Raw genomic sequence first — 21,217 nt, forward strand, 5'->3', positions numbered from 1 at the left:
ATAGGCTTTCGGCCAAGGGGTTTTGGGGGGTTGGTATTTGTTTTGGATTGTTTCCGCACTAAACCCTTCCCTCCTCTGCCCTCTTCCGTTCTTTCCCCGCCCACTCGGTCTCCGTCTACAGCCCCAGCCAGTCCCCGCCACTCCTAGCAAAGAAATATACTGCCTGCCCTATGAATTCTTCCGGGTCGCCAGGCAGGGTCACGCCTAGTCTCAATCTTGCCCGGCCGCCCATTGGAGCGCGCTTCCCGAAAGACGCATGCGCGCAGAGGACGTAGTCGATTCCAAGATTGGGCACCCCCCACCCACCACCACCACCACGGCCACCAAATCTTGCGCAAGCGCGTTAAGTCCTGGTCGCTATGCGGGTGCTTGTGGGTGAGGGAGGGCAGAAAAGGAGAGTCGGGGGCGGGCTTATGGAAAGGTTGAAACAAAACATGAGAGGCGGGAGGTCGTTTCTGAGGGAGGGCACTAAACCGTGCACAGGTAATCGTGCAGCAGCCTTGGCCTCCTACCCCAGGAAGCTGAATCTCCCCAGTCTCTGTGACCTGTGTCACCTCTGCATCATGGGGAGGGGACGAGAAGGAGGGGAGAAGTCTGGAATCAGATGGGATGGCAGCAGAGGAGGGAGCCGCATGTGGGGACGGAAGGAGACCCCGAGAGGATAAATTCCTCTATTTTCTGGTCAGGTGGCGGGACGGGCTTCATTGGGACAGCGCTAACCCAGCTGCTGAAAGCCAGGGGCCACGAAGTGACGTTGGTCTCCCGAAAGCCGGGCCCCGATCGAATCACGTGGGTATGTCCATCCTCCGGAAGCTGTAGGGGAAGGTCTGGTTTGGAGGCGCAGGACGAGCCCCCACGCCCACCCCCAGCACTGTGTTTTCCCTGACAGGATGAACTTGATACGTCGGGGCTGCCCCACTGCGATGCCGCTGTCAACCTGGCGGGAGAAAACATCCTCAACCCTCTCCGAAGGTCAGCCAGGGCCCTGAAGCTGCTATCCTTATGAGCAGAGGGAGGACGGTGTGACCCTGATGAGAACCTATGAGCTGTGGAGAATGGAGATGTCAGACTGAGAACTAAACTCCAATCCCAATCTCCTCATCCCACCCCACCTCCCTGCACACCCACCTGCCCTTCTGCCCTCTCAGCGATTGACTTTGGTCCTCACTGATAACCAAGGATGCCCAAAATATATGCCTTTTCTTTCTCCAGGAGAGATGGACCATTTCTCTAAAGCACAACGTGGGGTTTTGCTAGAAATAGGTCTGGATGAGCCCCAGGGACAGAGGAAGGGATATGTGTGTGTTACGTATTTAGTGGCTCATTTCCCTTTTGTTTCTCCTGCAGGTGGAATGAACGCTTCCAAAAAGAGGTTCTTAACAGCCGCTTGGAGACCACCCAGATACTGGCTAGAGCCATCAACAAGGCTCCACAACCCCCCCAGGCCTGGGTCTTAGTCACTGGTGTAGGTATGTCCCACATCACCCCCCCCCCCATATTAGCCAGAGGAAGAGAGGTCGCACAGTAAAGGGCTAGCTCAAGCCCTTCTAGCTCCACATGCCCCAGAGTACTGGTCTTTTCCAAGCACAGGAACTTCCTAGGCCCTCCACCCATGCATATTTCTCCTGACCTTTGTGTACTTTCATTGAGAAATGGGGATCCCTAGAGGAAGAGGGGATAGTGGTACTGCTCCTGATGCTGGAAACAGCCCCACCTACTCCCAAGTCCCTTGCTTGTCACAGTAAAGTTCTTTAGGAACAGAATTCCTGATTCTTGTATTTCATCACTGGGACCAGACAGAACATGTATCAGCCACTACTCTGTTTTGCTGTATTACAGCCTTTAATCCTTATAGGAACCCTAAAGGTGGGTGTTATGATTCCCATTTTAAGGATGCCAACAGAGAGCTTATATACCTTGCCTGAAGTCACAGGCTTAATGGCTGAACTAAGAGTAGATCTCAGGTAGCAGATCCCTAAGTCTTGGCTCTTAAGCACTACATTCTAACAGCCCTTCAGCTTTGCCCTGCAACTAAAGATAAGTTACCCCAGCACAGGAATGGGTCAACCCATGGAGCAGCTCAAAGGGAAAATATCTATGGCTTTGTCTTCCCATGGGAATATCCCAGGGGCCAAGGAGGGTGAGACCAAGAGGAACATTGGGTGCCAACGGCCAGGCAGGACTGGGGACTCGGGGCAAACCAGTGCTGTTCCACTGGCAGCTTACTACCAGCCCAGCCTGACTGCAGAGTATGATGAGGACAGCCCAGGAGGGGACTTTGACTTTTTCTCCAACCTGGTAACCAAATGGGAAGCTGCAGCCAGGCTTCCTGGAGAGTCTACACGCCAGGTGGTGGTGCGCTCCGGTGAGAACCAGGGGCTTGGGCATCAAACAGGTTTGGAATGTCTTCCCTGGGCTGGGGGCATGGGGGAGTCAGGGGAGCTGAGCTTCCAGAGAGTGAGAGGAAGCTGCCATTTCTGCCCAGTCTGCAGGTGGGAGGACGGGAGGCCCCAAAGAGAGCTAAGGTAGGTGGCATGGGGAAGGGAAGACTGGAACAGCGGAACTGCCTGGAGACCGAGGAGCCTCCTGTCTTGTCCCTCTTGCCTGCTCTAGGGGTTGTGCTGGGCCGTGGGGGTGGTGCCATCGGTCACATGCTGCTGCCCTTCCGCCTGGGCCTGGGGGGCCCCATCGGCCCAGGCCATCAGTTCTTCCCCTGGATTCACATCAGGGACCTGGCAGGGATCCTGGCCCATGCTGTTGAAGCAAGTCACGTGCAAGGAGTCCTGAATGGAGTGGCTCCAGCCCCCACCACTACAAATGCTGAGTTTGCCAAGGCCTTCGGCGCTGCCCTAGGCCGCCCAGCCTTCATCCCTCTCCCCAGCATGGTGGTGCAAGCGGTCTTTGGACGAGAACGTGCCATCATGCTGCTAGAGGGCCAGAAGGTGGTCCCACGGCGGACACTGGCCACAGGCTACCAGTACTCCTTCCCAGAGTTAGGGGCTGCATTGAAGGAAGTCATAGCCTAAGTGGGGAGGCTCCTGGCAGAGCCTGAAGCCTGTTCCTCTACAGAGGCTTCCTGGTTAGAGACTGAATAGGCCCAGGTATTTGGAGACCGGAAACCATCTGGTTCTTAGGGATTCCTCTCCCTGCCCTCCTTGTTGTTCTGTTGCTCTACCTTACTTAACTGAGAGACTGTCCACTGTCTCAAGGTTGCAGGCTCATCAAGTTGGGTCCTTCACCTCTTCAACTCCCTGTAAAAGAATTTCCAAGTTTGGTTTCCCTACAAGTTCCATTACTGTCCCTGGTGTCCTTTATGTTGTGTAGGATCCTCTGTGACTGAGGCAATAAAGATAAATTATCTCACAGGCTTCTGTTTGCTTCTTTGGCCTAGATTCTTCTGGAATTTGTGTCCAAGAAAATGCCAGATGACTCCTCTATGTGGGATTTTGAACCTTATAATGGGCAGTATCTCCCTTCTTGGTCCCTTCATTGCCAAGAGCTGGTAACAAATCTGGGGTATGAGGTTAACGATAAAGGTGGAGACTAGAAAATGAGAAAAATGATGATCTGTTAACAGTGGGTTCTGTGGTCCCTGCATACTTGTCCACATAGTCCCACTAGGGTGCCATCAGAGGAAGAGACAAGGCCACAGTCTAGAACAGCCTTCAGTCTGTCACTGAACAGCAGTGAATTAATAAAGCAATCACATGCGAGTCCTGGGTCATCAAGCTGCAGTAGGACAAAGCCAACGTCCCTGTCTATAAGAAACTGAGGACTTGCCTCTCATCTGACTGCGGCCACTTGGAACCAGCAGTTGCCCTAACACCCAGTTTGGGCCATATTAACCAGTCTCCTTTCTTCCCAGAGGACTGTGGGCTGTCTTTGAGTCACCGTCACCCCCTAACTAGTTTCCAACACACCTGCCCCCAGCTCAGGTCAATACAGGCTAGTGGTACGAAGTAGCAATGGGGAGGAGGGGTGAAGACACTGGGACCCACAGACTCCAGCATCACCCAGCTCCCCACACTGGTTGCTGGAACAAAGAACTGAGGTGGCAGTAGTCAGCTCGCTGTGCCTGAGAAGTCACAGCCTGGAAAGGACCATGTCCAGGGACTTGTCACAGAGCCCAGACAGCACAGAATTCAGGGGCACCTGCCCTACTTCTTTATCTGGTCTTGAGCTCTTTAGGAAGTTGACAGGCTCTGTATTATTCCTGAGGGAATGACCCGCCTCAAGCATAGAAGTAACAGAAAACCATATTTGGGGGCTGCACCCAAGGAAGGTCTACTGACCAGTGCTGTCCACAGATGACTGTGTGAACTAGGGGTAGTCAGTTTCCCTGCGCAAGACTTTAAGCAGATAAAGGACAGGAGGGGCACCTGGGTGGCTCAATCGGTTAAGCCGATGCCTTTGGCTTAGGTCATGATCCCTGGGTCCTGGGATCGAGCCCCATGTTGGGCTCCCTGCTCAGGGGAAGCCTGCTTCTCCCTCTACCTGCTTGTACTCTCTCTCTGTCAAATAAAATCTTGGACGGGGGGGGGAGACAAAGGGCAGGATGTAGGCATCAGGATTGAGAGGCAATGTCCTTGTGTGACAGTGGTTGATCTGGTGGCCAGTCAGGTACCTTCCTTCCAACTTGGGACTCTTCAGTTTTCATTTTCCAGATAATGGTTCATCGTGATACAGCCTCTAAAAACCCTCCCATCCCCCTACACACACACACACAAAGCAGAAGTGGGGCTCACTTTATGCCACATATGTGTTCTGTAGAGAAAATGCTGGGGTCAGATCACATTAACATTGTCCTTGGAGAGCATGGCTTCATCAGTTTGGTGAACGCTCAACACTTCGGCAAGTGCATCTAACCGGGGACTTTCTGACACATTCGCTCATCTGTAAACACTTGAACGCAACAGGAGAGCTGCCGTTTATAGGAACCCTGAGAGTATTTTGGTAATGCAAAGTCACCCCTAATTAACTGTTTTGTAAATATGGATTCAGGGTGTTGCCCAAAGGGGATGCAGCCATTATAGGGCATATGGTACCGAGGACCCAGTGTTACAATCTAGGGCCTGGGCCCTGGGGACACAGGGTCCTCAGCTCTGGGAAAGTGAGGTTTTGGTTAGGCAGCCTGTGCAGCCACAGACAGACACACCTGAGACTTGATGCGGATACCCTTCCTCTGAGGAGCTTTCCCCTATGTTCTCATTTCTCTTCCCAGCCAGCATTTTTACCCCTGATTTACAGGCAGAAGTAAAGGCCAAGCAGTTCCTTCAAGGTCACAGACAGACATAGCTGAGACCCGAAACCAAGTCTCCCTCTGCCTTCTCCACCAGCTCCCTGCTCCCCCAGTGTGACCCAGACCCCGTAACACTAGTCTCCCAAGGGCCCAGCATTCCCTTCGATGCACCCAGGAGCCCAGCCAGGCCTGGGAAGCAACCGGTCTCTCTGGCATCCAGAGCCACAGCCAGGGGGAGGAAAGACTTTACTTCCTTGCCACCTGCTCTTCGTTCCCCAGCCCCCAAACCTCCATCCCCAACTGAGTTTGAAGGAGGAGCCAGCAGTCCCCATCTCCAGGACCTGCTCTTCCCAGCAGGCCCCCACTCCCTACAGAAACCCTGTGCTATGGCAAGGTTGAGAACTTAAGGCTGAGCAGAATCTCTTGAGAGCTACCTGAGGTCCTGACTCAAGATGAGATCAAGTCCCACCAACTCAGAGTGAGTCTAGGTCAGGGTCTGAGCAGCACAAGGACCCTCACAGAAACAGCTAAGCTGGGACAGGCTGAAGCTCACTGGATAGCAGGCAGTCAGTCAGGCAAGTGAGGCTCAAAAGTTGAGACTCAGCAGGGCCTCTGAGAGCTGGTTGATGTCCCGGCAGTACGGCTCCCGCTGCAGGATGAAGTCCACCTTGTGATCCTGGCCCCAAAACACCTCGAGCAGCTGGCGCCGAAGCCGCTCAGTCTCCCGGGTCTTCCGGATGCCACTGCCTTTTTCCTCCTCTTCTCTCCCCTGCTGCTGCTGACCAGGTTCTGCGAAGCCCCTGGAAGGATTCTGAGCCTCAGAAGACCCCTGTGCCCTGGGAAGAAGCAGAGAGAGCACAAAGAGCCGATGAGCATCCTGGAGGGAAGCGAGAGTTCAGTGGGCCTATTTCTGGCTTTGGAGTGGGAATGGGACCTGAAGTTCCCCAAGCTGACCACTGAGCGGCAGCATCAAGCCACTTCTGAAGGGGAGAAGCCCATTTCCTTGAGAACCAGGAAGGTGAAGCCTGTGGCTATTACGACCTAGTTCTAGTCTCATACATTGATCACTTACTTAATGGCCCAGCAGAGGGTGTGCGGAATAAAACTGGCTATAAGCAAAAGCAACCACATTCCAAATAATCCACCAAAAATACGGGTTAGGAGAGGGGAGGAGGGGAGCTCTCCTCCCAGCCAGGAAGGCCTAAGTCAGGATTCCCCGAAACACTTAAAGGCCAAGCCCATAGCAACCAAACCAGTAGAGAAGTAAGCTGGCCCAGATGAGGTCACACTGCCCCCAAGTCTACAATGCCCCTGCAGAGGGCCAGGGCTGGGGGCTGCCTAGGACAATCTGGGACATTACCTGACTGGCTTCTTTAGGAACTCATCCAGCGTGGGGCCGTTTCGCCCTAACGGGTCATCAGGAACCATGAAGAGGTTTCCCACAAAAGTGAAAGGCAGCAGGCTGGGTGCAGAAAGAGAATGTACGGTCACAGAGGGGCCCTGATGAACCTCCCGGACAGCTGATACCAGCACCCCCAGAAAACTACTAGCCACCTTCCTTCAGGACCATATCAAGCCCCTTCCCAGAGTCTTCACCAGGTGGCAGAGCAGAAGTGGTTTAGAGAAAGGTCTGCGTACACGCCCTGTTCCCAGGGGAGGGCTCCCTCACCGCTCCCTGATGATTGCCATCCACTTCTCAGACTCCTCCGCCAGGTCCCGGAACTGGTCATTGGAGACAATGACCCCATCAGTCTCTTCAGCCAGCTTCACCATGAACCTGTCTCAAAAATCACAGCAGCCGTTCTGGGATTCTCCAAGGGCCCCAACCCTAAAGAGTATTATCCGCTCCCATAACCCACTTCTGGGGATGGAGATCTGGTCCCCCACCTCACCTTGACCCAGCCACCAGGTGACTGCCAGATTCAGGTGCCATGGTTGGAGAGGAAAGAAAGAGGAGTCCAGTGTGGTGTCCCAATAGCAACCCCTCCACCCAACACTTTGTGCCTCATTAGTGAGAAACAGTACGATCTGGCTCCAGCCCTGTCTTCTTCCACCCTACCTGACCAGTGAGTCAGAAATCCATCATGTTCTCCTCTGAAAAGCCTTCCACTCTGCCCCTTCCTTTCCAGTGCTACCACTACCCTTAGCTATTCAGACACTAAAGCTGAGAGACTCCATAGCCTCCTGACAAGGGAGTCCCCTGACCCCAACCATTTACCACATTCCAGTCTCTCCTACCTTCCCTTAAACAAATCTCTCCCCTGCTTGCCCTTTATCTACAGAGTAAAGTCACATGCCCAGGCCTGGCAGCTAGGGCCTTCTAGAACCCAGCTCGAGCCACCCTTACAGCCTTCTCTCTTCTGGTATTCCTAATGAACTTTCAACTTTGCCAAAATCAATGATCAGATAACACTCCATTCTCCAAATATGACCTGTGCTGACTGTCACCAAGTTTCTCAAACTATTGCCTCCATCTGGAGGTGCTTCCCTAACCTCACTGATGAACAGAATCACCAGGAAACTTTTTTTAAAAAGAGATGGCTGAGCCCCCAATTTAGTATTCTGCTCCCACAAGACTAGGATGGGACTCATGAGGCAGTGGATGGAGGTCCTTTTTAACAGGTCTAGAAACCAAACGATGCAGCCCAGCCCAGCCCGTCCTCAATCAACAAAAAACTGGCAAATCCCTCCCTTCCCAGAAAACCCCCACAAGAAGGGGGCTCCCTTTCCTCCAGGTTGCCACTGTGTTTGGTTTGGGGCTGGTGTGGGCTCTCAAGTCATGATCAGGCCTTCCCTAATCCCAGCATCCCCACCTCCTTCTGCAGGCCACGTGCCTACTGCTAGGTGCTAAATAAGCAGGCAGTATTTGAAAGACAGTGTGGCATACAGGAGACTAGTAGTCAGGATTCAGTGTAACAGGTGTCTGGCTCTGAGTTTCTGTCTGGGAAACAAATGAAGGAGATAACATACAAAGTACATGGTATCAGAAGATATGCAAAAGCCACTTGCAGGTTAAGGGTTTTTTACTATGGTGTTACTTCATCTGTTGCTCAGCACCCACCCCTTCAGTAGGCCTGGGCCATGCACCACTGTGTCGTTCACTGTAACCAGACAAAATTCCAAATTCGCATCGGGCTGTCTGCCTACTGGGACCTACGTAACTGTACAGACACGTGCCTTTAAAATTCATTACAACTGACTTGCTCTTCAGTTTCAATTCTGTGTCAATGCTGCTGTGGAAAGGTTCCATATCTTGGATAATCTGTGAAATCTAGACATAAAACAGAAGAGCATTGGGAGAAAGTGAACTGCCTTTTTATAGAATACCATTTGCTTGTTAGGGAGAAAACGTTAAGTATTTGAAAAGACAAAAGATATAATCACTAGAGTTTCAAAACTAGTATTTTCCTCTAAAACTGAAAATCCTTGAGAATAAAGCACTTGTAAAATTTTTTTATTGGTTAATTATCTTTTAAAATCTGCCCATTTCTGGACCGCCTGGGAGGCTCAGTCAGTTAAGCATCCAACTCTTGATTTCGGCTCAGGTCATGATCTCAGGGTCACGGGATGGAGCCCCACGTTGGGCTCTGTGCTCCATATGGAGTCTTCTTGTCCCTCTCCCTCTGCTCCTCCCCTCCACACCCCCTACCCCTTCTCTCCCTATCTCTAAAATAAATAAATAAAATCTTTAAAATCTGCCCATTTTCCCACTGTGTGTGTCCCTTGGGAAAGGAACGTGCCCTGCATTTTTCATTTAAACAATTTGGCAGCTTTAAGATCTCACTTTTCCTTTGCCACGTAATAGCCTTGGTCGAGAGAGTTAACCTATGTCTGCGGTTCTGTATGACAGAGATGAGACCCACTGCTACACTTGATTGGGTCCATGAACAGTTAAAGAATATCACTGTACACTTGCCAAGCACCTTGAATGAGGCAAGCATATCCCTTAGCTCCTTTTGATATTCACAAGGAGGGTGACCAAATGAAGAGGACCCTGAGACAAAGAGGTCAGACCCCTAAGAGTCTGGTCCACAGGCAGAGTCAATGAACAGTACAACTTGGAGCTCAAATTCAGATCTTCCAATTCTAAGTCCAGTGCTATTTCTGTCAGATGTGTTTTGTATACTCTGAGCAAAGAGCCTCTTGTGTCTCTTCATTTGACTTGTGATTTTGAACATATACCCTGGCACTTCCCGAATGCTGGGAATTTCTCTACCTGTTTGGAAATGTGGGCTGTCAGAAGGTACCTGTCAGTTACTTACATTACCAGCTTTCCCAGCTTTCCATTAACCTAGTATTTTCTAGACAGGAAGGCACTCCATAAATCCAAGGCAGCATTCAGTTTGAAGAACGAGAAATGAATGAACAGGCAAATGCAGCTTTCCACCATCTGCCTCATCACGCCTGTGGGGCAGGTCTACTGACCCATTTATACAGGTACACGGAGGAACGACTGGCCATCTTCCCGCTACCCGGCTTAAGAGACAGCACAAGGGGTGGGGGGGGGGGCTTCTGTCTCTCCCTCAGTTCCCCTACTGTGTTCCTGGAATCTCAAGACAGGGGCCAGGAGAGAATTGAGTACCTATCATCATAGGAGGAGATCCTCTTGCCATCCATGACCCGGGAGGGAGTGAGGGAGAGCAGGCTGAGGGAGTACAGCTTTTGCAGGAAGTGGCCCTCTAGAGAAACACAGGCGCACAACAGGGTTATCCTTGGGCTGAAGCGGGGCCTATCCCAGGTTACAAAAGACCAGGCCCAACTCACCTTTGACCCTGGCATCCTTACTGAAGCGCCACTGAGGCACAAAGACAGTTATGTCCCGGTGGCCCCGGTCCCAGAAGTACTGCACAGCAATGGCGATGCCCCGGCTGGAGAAGTAGTGTTGGAGGCCGTGCCTACAGTGGGAAGGGGTCAGCGCTCCGGGGCCACAGAGGAGGGGCCGCTCAGCACACATCCCCGGGTTCAGGAACACCGCTCAGACCATGCCCCGAACCCCGCCCCCAGGAACCTCAGGCCCACCAGGTACTCACACCATGGCCACGTTGCTGCCATCAATGACAATGTGACGGAGGTCTGGCTGGCCGGGCACATTGGCAAGGCACAGAGTGAAAGGGTCCTGCAGGGCCTCCTGGAAACGCTGCGTGCCGGTCACCAAGTTGCCCCCACGCGTGCCTCGTTTCCATGGAGACCCACGACCTCGTGCCACGACCTGCTGCTTGTCTCCCCGGTCTCCTCGGTCTCCACAGTGCCACGGGGGCTCGGGTGCAGGGGGAGGGCTGGGCACCCTTGGAGGCGAGGCTTTCCCGTTGTGGAGCCGCTGGAGGAGGGAGGCTCCCCGGGGCTGAGCTGCCCTCTGACAGGGGCCCTGTGCAATAGGAGGCTCACCCTGGACACAGACTGACCTTCCCCTGTCCTGAGGCACCCCCTCCTTGCCCAGGCCCTTCCCTGTCAGGAAAGGCCCTAACTGCCCTACCGCTCCCCCTCCTGACTGTGATCTGAAGGCTCCTGCTTTCTCCCAGACCTCTTTCCCAGGCAGCTCCTTCCACCCCACTTCCATCTCCCTGGGACCACCCTGCTTCCCTCCCTCCTTCTCCATAATCTGTCTCTCTCCTCTTGACTCTTGCCACCCCATAGGTCCAGGGTCCAGGGACTCCCTGCCTTCACTCAAGGAAGCTCTGACGCCCTGGTACTGAGCACCCAGTGGGTCTGGGCTCCCCCTGCCGCAGGGGGGCCGTGGCTGGGGCCCCTGCCCCCTGGCTGCCTCCTGCACCAGGCTCAACAGTTCCTCCTGGACAGCCAGGGGCAACCGCAGCAGGGCCTGTGTGTGGGAATCCCCATAGGGCTGCAGCAGGGCAGAGAAGTCTCCTGGCACTCCGGCACACTGCGAGGCTCCAGGCGATCGCCCCGGATGAAAGTCCCAGCTCAGCCGCTCCACCAGCTCCTCCACTCTGCTCTGAGCCATGACGAAGGCCTCGGTCAGGCCACTGACCATCAGCGAACCGGGGGGCCCTGGCACGAGGTGGGCTGATGTGCTCCAGACCAGGCAATCAAGGAAAAAGCCCTGGGCTCCCAGGAAGATGCAGTGCAGTTTGGGAGGGTAGTGGACTTCATCCTGCAGCTCAGGGCTGCAAAGACCCTTCAGGAACTCCTGGGAGAGAAATTTAGGGCGGCAGGTGAGGGGAGGGGGGTGAGGCAATAGAGAAAAAAGAGACTGCTGGAATTCTACATGGCCCAGTAGCTTCTTCAAGCCCATCGCACTCCACCCTGAGCTCCAAGATGCCTGGACAGAGCAATGGAGATCCATAGATCCTGACAAAGGTGAGGATTAAAGGAATCAAGAATCTACTCCTTTCCTTTTTCAGCTGATAGTCTATGGCTAATATTTCCATTTAGAACTTGGCTCAATTTAAGATACTATTATAATTAACTGATTATAATTAACAAGGCTGTCTCTCTGAATATTTACGCTTGCATGTGTGATAATATTTCCATCATAATGACTGTCATTGCTAACTTTTGCTGAGCTCATGCTTTATCTCATTCACAATAAGCCAATGAGGTAGACATTGCTATTATTCACATTTCTTAAATAAGGAAACAGGAGACTCTGCACAGGGCTGGTAGCTGATGGAGCTGTACTGCAACCTCTGACCCAAGGAAGCAATGTGGCCTGGCTTCCCCTCCCCCAGTGAATTCCTTGGTGGGGCCTGCCTGCCCAACTGGATTATCTCCAGTCTCCCAAACAGCACAACTGATTCCAACGCAATCACCTGTCTCTAAGTCGTGGCAGAACCTGGCTCACCAAGGCTGAAACGAAACCAAAACTCCACAGAAATACTATTTGCAAAGTCCCTCTAAGTTTAGAGTCACTGAGGTTGCCAGTAAGACAACCAAGGAGTGAGTGGAGATCCTCCCCAGCAGGCCCTCCACTCCTCTGCCTCCCTGTAGGGGAGGGAGTCGTTATTCCCTGAAAGGGCAGACAGGGGTGTTCACCTTGGCTCTGCTGGCGTTCTCCTTGGGGCCCTCCAGCTGCAGCCAGATGTGAGGGTTCTCAGGACAGTCCTTTGGGAGGACACTCATCCCCACACTGAAGATGCGCTCCACGTAGGGTTGCTGCTCCCGCACCTTGTCCTCGGCCTCCGCAGACACGGCAAAGCGGTCAGGGGACGGGGAGCCAGCCCCCCAGATAGGCATGGCTGCCTGGCCACCCAGCCCTGGAAGGAAGGAAGGCAGCTCAGAGCCTCCTCGCCCGCTCAACCTAAACTGTGGTCTCCCAGCCTACACTAGCTATCAACAGGTCGCACCTAGTTATCGATCTAGCGAACACCCTGGGTCCATCGAGGAAGGGAACGTCACATTATCCGGAACCGGGTCTTCTCTCCGAAAGAAAGTAATGGGCAACCAAGACTGCCTGTTGGGGATGGGCATCTGGCCTCTGGAAAAGGCTGGCCACGGCCCTAAGCAGGAAGAGTGGCGGGGTGGGGGGCGCCTCCAGCTCGGTCTGGAGGCCAGAAGTGGATAGATGACAAAACAGTCTCTCTCCTCAAGTCTCTACAGTCTCCGGGTCCAAACTAGCCTCTTAAAGACGAATCCTCACCGAGGCTTGAACTGGGATGTCCTCCGGAGTCCCTAGTCTGCCATTTCCAAGGTTCTAGCCCCTCCCACCTCTCTCCCTCCATCCGCTGTCCGCCGTTCCTCTCGGTCGCTCTACGGCCCCACCCGGGGACCCGCGCCAGGCCGGGTACCGCCCACAGCCGCCGGCCGCCACCGCCCACTGCCGTCCCTCCCCCCGGCCGCGCTCTGTACTGGGGCTCGGACTTGGCTCCCCCCGCCCGGGCGCGGGGGAGAGTGCGCCTACCCGCCTCGGCAGCCCGCTTCGGCCTCAGGCCCGCCGGCGCCTCTCGGTGCCTGCCCGCTCCAGCTTCGCCCGCGCCCCAGACCCAGCGGAGAAGAGCTGGGGGGCCACGGAGCCGGGGTGGGGGGCCGAATCTGGGCGGGCCTTCTCGAAGCCCTCACCCAACTGGGACCTGTCTTCTCCACATCTCGAACAGTTTTTTGAGTCACTTCCTGGCCGGGGGTGGAGTCAGCCAGACCCCACCCCGCTCTGGGCTGGCTCCCGGCCTTAGCGCGCGCCTGCCGCCGGGCTCCTCCCTGGCCCGCCCACGGCTCCGCCTTCCGGCCCGCCCACTCGCCTGTAGGTTTCTCCCTCAGCTCCGCATCCCAGCCTGTCGGATGGGCTAGTCTCTCCCCTGGGTCTGGGTTCCAGCTCGTTCTGAGCAGCTGTTTTTAGGGAGAGAGGAGCCACTCGTTGAGAGCTGGAAGTGAAGAAGGCCTTAAAAGGGACTCATCCTTTACTTTCGGATGAAGATACGGAAGACTAAGGAGAGAAAGAGACTGGCCCACGGTCACAAGATACTGACACCGTTGGCTCAAGCACTTTCCACCAAAACAATTGTAAGGAAAAGATAGGGCTCTGGCTTTCGTCCAACAGCCGGAAGGAGCCGCTGAGTGGGCTGTTGACTAGCGGGGGATTTTGAAGAGGGCAGGAACAAGGAGAAAGAGGGGGCTGTAGGGCTGTCTTGGGCACACAGGCACTTACGCACCTACAGGAACTCACATTCTCACATTCTCACATTACGAACAGACGGAAGTTCTCCGTCGTCCCAGACGCAGCCTTTAGTGCTCTCCAGAGGGGCTGCCCTGGGTTCTGTCTGTAGCCTTCCTGTCTGGCTGTTTCATCCCTCTTCTCCCTCCTCCAGCCCAACTGCTGCTGTCACTTCATGCCCTGCCAAGGAGGAGGGAACTGCAGTGACAGCGGGAGAGAGAGGCAGGACAGAGTTGTGGGGCACAGAGAGGTATGGAGAGAGGGATGCTGAGACCAGGGAACAGTAAGACCCAGAGAGAGGGCTAAAGAACAGGGTGAGAGGTAGTGAGAGTCCACGGGAAGAGGGAACTGAAAGGAACACTGAGAGGGGGCAGAAGACAAGGAGGACCTGTGGGTCACAGAGCCAGTCAGCAATGCTGGGAGCCAAGCGACACTGGCCACCAGGTCTCCTCTCCAGCCCCTGGCTGCCCTTGGCCCTGATGCTTCTGATCCTAGGGTGCGGGTGGGCCCAAGAGGGGGCAGAGCCTGTCCTCCTGGAGGGTGAGTGCCTGGTGGTCTGTGAGCCTGGCCGAGCTGCTGCAGGGGGCCCTGGGGGAGCAGCCCTAGGAGAGGCACCCCCGGGAAGAGTGGCATTTGCCGCAGTCCGAAGCCACCACCATGAGCCAGCAGGAGAGATCAGCAATGGCACCAGTGGGGCCATCTACTTTGACCAGGTAATCCCCCTACCCTTGTCCAGATGACCTGTAAGGACCTGGGATCAACTGCCCAAACCCACTTTGCTCTTAAGGAAAAACCCCCTACTGTGTGACCAGGTGCTCCTCAGCCCCACTGCCCATCTCCCTTCCCTACATTCCTACCTACATACCTCCTTGCCCTTTCTCACCTTTCCTTTGAATTCATGCCTTCCTCCTGTTCTTGTCTACTTGCCACCCCTTCTTTTCCTAACTAACTACCCCTCCCCACAACCCAATAGTTTCTCTGATCCCCACTCAATAGAGTCTGCTTCCCACAGGTCCTGGTAAATGAGGGTGGTGGCTTTGACCGGGCCTCAGGCTCCTTCGTGGCCCCTGTCCGTGGTGTCTATAGCTTCCGATTCCATGTGGTGAAGGTGTACAACCGCCAAACTGTCCAGGTGACCTGTGTGCTAGGGCCCTGTCCTGGCTCAGGAGGGGAGGGGAGGGAAATGGAATAAGTGGAGTCCAGCTGTGACTCCTAGGCAGACCCTCCATTGACCTGTGTGTGTCGGGGGTTGGGGGGGGTGGCAGGAGCAAGGGAGGAAAATAGCAGCCAGCAGAGAGTGTGGAGGAGGTAGAGGCCAGCACTGGCCACCTCTCAGCCCTCCCACAAGAGTGCACTGAGCTCCAAGTTCCCAAGATTACAGAGTCCCTTGAGGGCTGGAGGAAAGAAGAAGCCCTTGGGAAAGTGGAGGTCTTGGGACAAGGGCTGGGGAGAAATTCTAACTGGGCTCACCTCCCCAGGTAAGCCTGATGCTGAACACCTGGCCTGTCATCTCAGCCTTTGCCAACGACCCTGACGTGACTCGAGAGGCAGCCACCAGCTCTGTGTTACTGCCCCTGGACCCGGGGGACCGGGTGTCCCTACGCCTGCGCCGGGGGAACCTGCTGGGTGGCTGGAAATATTCAAGCTTCTCTGGCTTCCTCATTTTCCCACTCTAGAGGTTCAAGCTTTTCAAGGATCGGACTCTAACCCCTGACTCTAACCTCTAACCTCTGCTCTCTGCCCTCTCTTGCCCCAGAAGCAGCATCTTTGGGGGTAGGAGAAGGGCTCCCTCTGTCTGCCTGTATTCTACTTTCTTGCATGGGACCCTGTCCCTAACGCCCAAGGTGAAGAGTGAAGAGTAGATCTGCGGTGTCTGAGGACCTGGCCCCTCCGACCTCTCCTCCCACCCCCAGTCTCCCACTGCAGCACTTTGTGCCCGCAGGTTTGCCAGGTAGGGAGACCTGTGCTGCTTTGCAGACTCTGCTTGTCCTGTTCCTCCACCCCCAGCTCTCCACTCAGTGCTGTTTAGGGACAGGTGGCCCAGGTGAGACTGACAGGCCCCCACTGCGGCCCAGATGGACCAGCCTCAGTGTACCCTGCAGGCTTCTTCCTATGAGGTGTGCCAGCATCACGGATCTTGGCCAGCACAATCAGAAGCTGAGCCAGCACCATGTGGGCTAGGGTAGGAGGCTTAGCCACCAGCAGAAGTGTGGGGAGGACCATAGCCTGGAGCCTATAGCTGGTGGGTCAGGAAGGGCATGTGCCCAGCCTGAAAAGAGTATATGTGTTTCATTTACATAGGGGCAGCCAGCAGGCAGTGAACCTGGGTATCCATCTGGGCCAGGTCCCGGATGGACTCTGGCCCTCCCCTCCCCATCCAAAACATGGAGTGTATGTGTTCACTCTAGCCAAGAGTCGGTGTACTGAACTTCCTTAGATGGCTGGAGGTAGGGGTAGAAAGTCACATGTGAGCAAGTGTAGATCTCCAGGCATGGAATGTGTCAATGACAAGGCCACCTCCTAGAACTGCTCTACCTTTGCGATCTGAACATCAAGCACTCTACACTCTGACCGTCACCTCCCGGCTGTCTCAGCGACCTTCCTGCAGCTGTTCCAGACGCTCCCTCCGCCTCTCTTCTTTCTCCTGATTTGTGCTGTCTTGTCCTCCTTTCTTAAACTTCCTCTTGTCTTGGATGCTATGATTCATCCCTTCAACCACTCTCCTGCGGATATTATGAAATCTCTCTGTCTTACCATGCTGTCCCACTCTCCCAGCATGGATGAAACTTTCCGTAAAGCAACTAGAGAATGATGGTCAATGAGAAACTGCAGGATCCCTGAAGAGACAAGATGCCATTACGATTTGGATCAGGGGTTACAGGCTACAAGCAGGTATGTGGCTGAGAAGATAAATGTAAGATTGTATATTCGAGTCAAATAAAAAAGGATGTTAGCAATGCTTGACTTAAATAGGAAATACCAATGTGAATTTGTGGTTTTCAAAAGAAATAACTTTCTCAAATGTTGTCATGAAAGTAGCCTAGAAACAACATCAGGAAAAATCTGATACGCATTCTTAACCCTTGGATCTTTGCCTCAAATATTATTCACCTTTAAAATAACTCACAGGGGAGGGGCACCTGGGTAGCTCAGCTGGTTAATTAAGTGGCTGCCTTCTGCTCAGGTCATGATTCCAGGGTCCAGAGATCGAGCCCTACCTTAGGCTCCCTGCTTAGCAGGGAGTCTGCTTCTCCCTCTGCCCCTTCACCCACTTGTGCTGGCACCCTCTCTCTCTCTCTCTCAAATAAATAAATAAAATCTTTAAAATATAATTAATTAATTAATTAATTAGTTAAATTAGATAAATAACTCAGGGAGCAGGGCGCCTGGCTGACTCAGTCAATGAAACATGTGAACCTTGATCTCAGGGTTGTAGGTTCAAGCCCCACATTGGGTATAGAGATTACTTAAAAATAAAAAATCTTGGGGCGCCTGGGTGGCTCAGTGGGTTAAGCCGCTGCCTTCGGCTCAGGTCATGATCTCAGGGTCCTAGGATCGAGTCCCGCATCGGGTTCTCTGCTCAGCAGGGAGCCTGCTTCCCTCTCTCTCTCTCTGCCTGCCTCTCTGTCTACTTGTGATCTCTGTCTGTCAAATAAATAAATAAAAAATCTTAAAAAAAATAAATAAACAAATAAAATAAATAAATAAATAAAAAATCTTGGGACGCCTGGGTGGTTCAGTGGGCTAAGCTGCTGCCTTCAGCTCAGGTCATGATCCCAGGGTCCTGGGATTGAGTCCCACATCAGGCTCCTTGCTCGGCAGGGAGCCTGCTTCTCTCTCCGCCTCTGCCTGCCTCTCTGCCTGCTTGTGCGCGCGCTCTCTCTCTCTCTCTCTGACAAATAAATAAATAAATAAAATATTTAAAAAATAAATAAATAAAAATAAAAAATCTTTAGTAAATAAATAGAACTCAGTGTTCCTTGGAGAATAAATAGTTCCATGTCTTAAATAACTCTAGGCCTGGAACGTGTTGTTGTTCCCTGGAACATGTTGTTAATGACAAAAAGCAAGGATACTTGTTAAACTGTATAAGGTAGAGCTGAAAAGGCAAAGGAATCGATCTTAAAATGCTCCCACCTGACATGCTCTGACAATTTGATCATCAAAAGGAAAATAATAGGGTCACCTGGGTGGCTCAATCAGTTAAGCACCTCCCTTGGGCTCAGGTCATGATCTCAGGTTCCTGGGATCGGGCTCCTCATTTGGTTGGGAGTCTGCTTCTCCCTCTTCCTAGCCCTCTGCCCCTAGCCCCACTCGTGCTCTCTCTCGCTCTCTCTCACTCTCTCTCTCTCAAATAAATAAATAAAATCTTCTTTAAAAATTTTTTTAAAAAGAATATAAGTAATCAGAACAAGGTGAATTTTTAAAATCCATGACTCTGGAGTGACATTCAAAGAGGAAAAAGTCACTATAAAATGAGCAAAAAGATAATATACCAAGTGGAAAAGAACAAATATAATGGCATATTTGTAGTTAATTCCGATAAGTAGGAGAGTATGAAAATAGTAGGTATTTTATCTCCTCATAAGGTACACTCATTCCTCCTTATTTGTATAAGTAGGGAGGGGTAGACACATGGAGCGCTGAGTAATTCCAGGGAAGGTTGGAACTGTGTCAAGAATGAAGAAGGCTGATTGGCACCATCTGGTCATATATTGCAACTAGGACAAAAGGGAGTCCAACAGTGTGTTGCTAGATGATGAATTAGTCAACGTCTAAAAAGATAACTGCCCACAGCTCAAACCTGATCCTTCATCTCTTGGGAAAGGGAGCCTCCATATTGCAATACTAATTACAATGAGACTGTAGTAACAGTAAACCCAAAATAATAACGGCTTACCCAAGAAAGATTATTTCTGTCTCACATGAAAGAATGCACACATGAAGAGTCCAGGGCCGGACTGCGGTTTTATGATCATCACAGCTGAGTTTCTCTTCTTGCCATTCTACCATCTTTTGCATGCCATCTCATGGCCCAACCCGGCTCCCTGCACTCCAACCATTACATCAGCCTTACAGCCCCCCAGGAAGGAAAAAGGAAGAAAGGGCCACCAGTTCGCTTTATAGAAGCCTTCTGAAAGATGCACCCCACATTCCGGTTGCATGTCATTAGCTCTGGTTTAGTCACACCTGCCACACCAGACCAGGGAGAGAGGCTAGGAGGTAGAGTCTTTATCCCAGGCAGCTATGCTCAGCTAAACATCAGTAATTTTACAATGAGGAAGAAGAGGAAACAATGTTGGGGGGGGATGGACAACTAGATGTTTTTGAGAGTGCAAATGGGCTACAGACATTTGTGAATAATGACAGTGCAGTTGTTGTAGTGGTTTTCCATTGCTCTATAACACATTACCATGCATTCAGCAGCTTAACACAGCACCTACCCATTATCTCACAGTTTTCTGTAGGTCAGAAGTCCAGCAGAGCATGTCTGGATTCTCTATTTGGTGTTTCATAAGGTTGAAAGCAAGGGCTGCCTTCCTTGCTGAAGGAGAAGAATCCACTTTCAAGCTAATTCAGAGTTCAGTTCCTTATGGCTGTAGGACTGAGGTCCACCATCTTTGAGGCAACGATGCTGGCCAAGTCCTTCATACATTATGAACCTCCATGACCCACCCATGTCTCTGATTTCAGTGAAGAAAGTTCTCTGATTTTAAGTGACCATGTGATTAGATTGGGCCCACCCAGGTAATACAAGATAATCTTCCTATTTTAACCTTAATTACATATGAAAATGTTCATTTTACTATGAAACATAATCAAGTTTTCAGGAATCAGGGCATGGACATTTTTGGAACATCTGCATGGAACATGGACATTTTTGGAATATCCTCATCATTAAACTTAAAGATGTCATTATCTAAAGGAAAGGCATCCAGCTATAACACTAATCACGTGGAAAAAATGTGGGCTTGAGGATCTCTCACCCTATTCAAGGTAAACACTGGCTCTGATTTTAGTCATTTTAGAAGGAGATCCACTTCTCTGATCCCAACCAAGAATTCATTGATTAGTAATACAAAACTTCATCTGCACTGAGATAATGTTCTTTTGGGGGATATGCAAACTGAGAGAATATCACTCTCTTGGGTCTGCAAGCCCATCTTTATAATAAGTGTAAGTATAGGTGTAATAAATTTCATGGTCCTTGTAAGATGTGTGTGCTTTACCAAAATCATGCTTTTAGAGAAGTTAATACATTATATTGGTGATTCTATCGAAATATGAGGATTTAAGTTTACAATCAATGTTTAAGTCATTTGATTTGTAAAATACATAGATTTTGATTTATTGGGTATATAAATCGTGTTTAAATGTGTAGACGATTTTGCTTAAGTAGGTTTACAAGGGAAATACATTAAACAACAAATAAAGCACAGGTGGCGGTCAGTGTTCCTCTCCAAGTACAAAAAACTCCTCAGACTTTAAGGACCCAAAGACTAGAATCCAGCTGTCCCACCCCCACTATACTCACATCCTGACAGCAGATTGCAACAGAGCAAGTCTCACCACTGAAAGATAAGTTGTAGATCTATACTCATGGTATCCCGCCACCCCCGGTCCTCAAGCCTCCATGCAGGTCTCCTGTGGTTTCCTCTGCCAGGTGTTCTCCTCATCCTCCCCAGCATCCAACTGAAGCCTCTGTTCTCTCCTGAAACCTTTCACACCACCAACTCTGCCCCCACTGTCAGCAACAGACAGCCTCGATCCCAGAAGCAGCAGAAACACCAGGCAAGAACCCTTCCAACCACCACATCTAGAAACTCACCATTCTCATCTCTGCTTCCTCCTATCTGGCTCAGTAGAAGACGGGTCCCTCTTCTTGTCAGGGCAGCCATCTCCATCCACCAGTCACGGAGCTCACTTCTTCCAGACATCCTCTTTTCTTTTCCTTGCTTCTTTCTGATAGGTGCAACCTCTCCCTCTCTACTCCTTCCCTTCAGCAGTTGACTAGACTCAAGTATCTTAAATCTGAAAGAGGAAAAGATGGGTGTGGAAATAGTTGTAGGTATAGAGTTGTCCTTGGCTCTGTATGCCCCTGAGGCCAGTTGGCGTCATCTCCCCTCCTCTTTAGAGTCAAATATTTATGCTCACCAGTTTCTCACCACTTAAGTCAACTATGGCCTCACCACTCCACCTGAACTGCTCTCAGCTGGTCACTTACAACTTCCGAGTCACTAAAGTCAGTGGACACTTCCTGGTCCTTCTGGTTTTCAGGTTCTCCCTAACATTTTACCCTATTGGCCACACCCTCCTTCTAGAAATTTCTACACCAGTTTCCCTGACTATATGCCTTCTGGGCTTGTCCTCCA

General features: G+C 51.9%; 3 protein-coding genes across 11 annotated transcripts; 2 read left to right on the forward strand and 1 right to left on the reverse strand.

Annotated features, from left to right (window-relative positions):
• Window positions 1-241: 241 nt before the first annotated feature.
• SDR39U1 (short chain dehydrogenase/reductase family 39U member 1) lies at window positions 242-3,365 on the forward strand. 5 transcript variants are annotated; one of them, XM_032856236.1, is made up of 6 exons: window positions 242-365; window positions 687-793; window positions 890-972; window positions 1,348-1,469; window positions 2,222-2,365; window positions 2,614-3,365. In XM_032856236.1, exons 1-6 carry the CDS (start codon window positions 257-259, stop codon window positions 3,024-3,026), a joined length of 978 nt encoding a protein of 325 aa, XP_032712127.1. In that variant the 5' UTR covers window positions 242-256; the 3' UTR covers window positions 3,027-3,365. The 5 variants fall into 5 exon arrangements, with proteins under 5 accessions (XP_032712127.1, XP_032712131.1, XP_032712130.1 ...); XM_032856239.1 differs by having other exon boundaries at window positions 281-375; XM_032856237.1 differs by lacking the exon at window positions 242-365 and adding an exon at window positions 395-483.
• A 1,363-nt stretch (window positions 3,366-4,728) lies between these two features.
• KHNYN (KH and NYN domain containing) lies at window positions 4,729-20,816 on the reverse strand. 5 transcript variants are annotated; one of them, XM_032856242.1, is made up of 8 exons: window positions 20,674-20,809; window positions 12,233-12,453; window positions 10,270-11,387; window positions 10,004-10,134; window positions 9,822-9,918; window positions 6,909-7,016; window positions 6,600-6,701; window positions 4,729-6,075 (listed from the first exon to the last, which is right to left on the reverse strand). In XM_032856242.1, the coding sequence occupies exons 1-8, from the start codon at window positions 20,780-20,782 to the stop codon at window positions 5,826-5,828; spliced, it is 2,136 nt and encodes a 711-aa protein (XP_032712133.1). In that variant the 5' UTR covers window positions 20,783-20,809; the 3' UTR covers window positions 4,729-5,825. The 5 variants fall into 5 exon arrangements, with proteins under 5 accessions (XP_032712133.1, XP_032712134.1, XP_032712135.1 ...); XM_032856243.1 differs by lacking the exon at window positions 20,674-20,809 and adding an exon at window positions 13,098-13,315; XM_032856244.1 differs by lacking the exon at window positions 20,674-20,809 and adding an exon at window positions 12,837-12,895.
• Window positions 13,898-15,554, forward strand: CBLN3 (cerebellin 3 precursor). The gene is made up of 3 exons (XM_032856247.1): window positions 13,898-14,557; window positions 14,857-14,976; window positions 15,323-15,554. Exons 1-3 carry the CDS (start codon window positions 14,258-14,260, stop codon window positions 15,518-15,520), a joined length of 618 nt encoding a protein of 205 aa, XP_032712138.1. The 5' UTR covers window positions 13,898-14,257; the 3' UTR covers window positions 15,521-15,554.
• Window positions 20,817-21,217: the final 401 nt, after the last annotated feature.

This window comes from Lontra canadensis, unplaced genomic scaffold, assembly GCF_010015895.1.
Source record: "Lontra canadensis isolate GAN:19392208 unplaced genomic scaffold, GSC_riverotter_1.0 scaffold12, whole genome shotgun sequence".
NCBI lineage: Eukaryota > Metazoa > Chordata > Mammalia > Carnivora > Mustelidae > Lontra > Lontra canadensis.

Excerpts from the sequence above, each read along its gene's own strand:
- KHNYN (XM_032856242.1), bottom strand. The coding sequence starts at position 20,782 with ATGTCTGGAAGAAGTGAGCTCCGTGACTGGTGGATGGAGATGGCTGCC. Across the intron at positions 12,454-20,673 it reads AGGAAGCAGAGATGAGAATG|GGCTGGGTGGCCAGGCAGCC; the intron begins GTGAGTTTCTAG and ends CCTTCCTTCCAG. Across the intron at positions 10,135-10,269 it reads GGCAGCAACGTGGCCATGGT|GCACGGCCTCCAACACTACT; the intron begins GTGAGTACCTGG and ends TTCCCACTGTAG.
- SDR39U1 (XM_032856236.1), top strand. The coding sequence starts at position 257 with ATGCGCGCAGAGGACGTAGTCGATTCCAAGATTGGGCACCCCCCACCC. Across the intron at positions 1,470-2,221 it reads GGTCTTAGTCACTGGTGTAG|CTTACTACCAGCCCAGCCTG; the intron begins GTATGTCCCACA and ends TTCCACTGGCAG. Across the intron at positions 2,366-2,613 it reads CCAGGTGGTGGTGCGCTCCG|GGGTTGTGCTGGGCCGTGGG; the intron begins GTGAGAACCAGG and ends TGCCTGCTCTAG.
- CBLN3 (XM_032856247.1), top strand. The coding sequence starts at position 14,258 with ATGCTGGGAGCCAAGCGACACTGGCCACCAGGTCTCCTCTCCAGCCCC. Across the intron at positions 14,558-14,856 it reads GGGCCATCTACTTTGACCAG|GTCCTGGTAAATGAGGGTGG; the intron begins GTAATCCCCCTA and ends TGCTTCCCACAG. Across the intron at positions 14,977-15,322 it reads ACAACCGCCAAACTGTCCAG|GTAAGCCTGATGCTGAACAC; the intron begins GTGACCTGTGTG and ends TCACCTCCCCAG.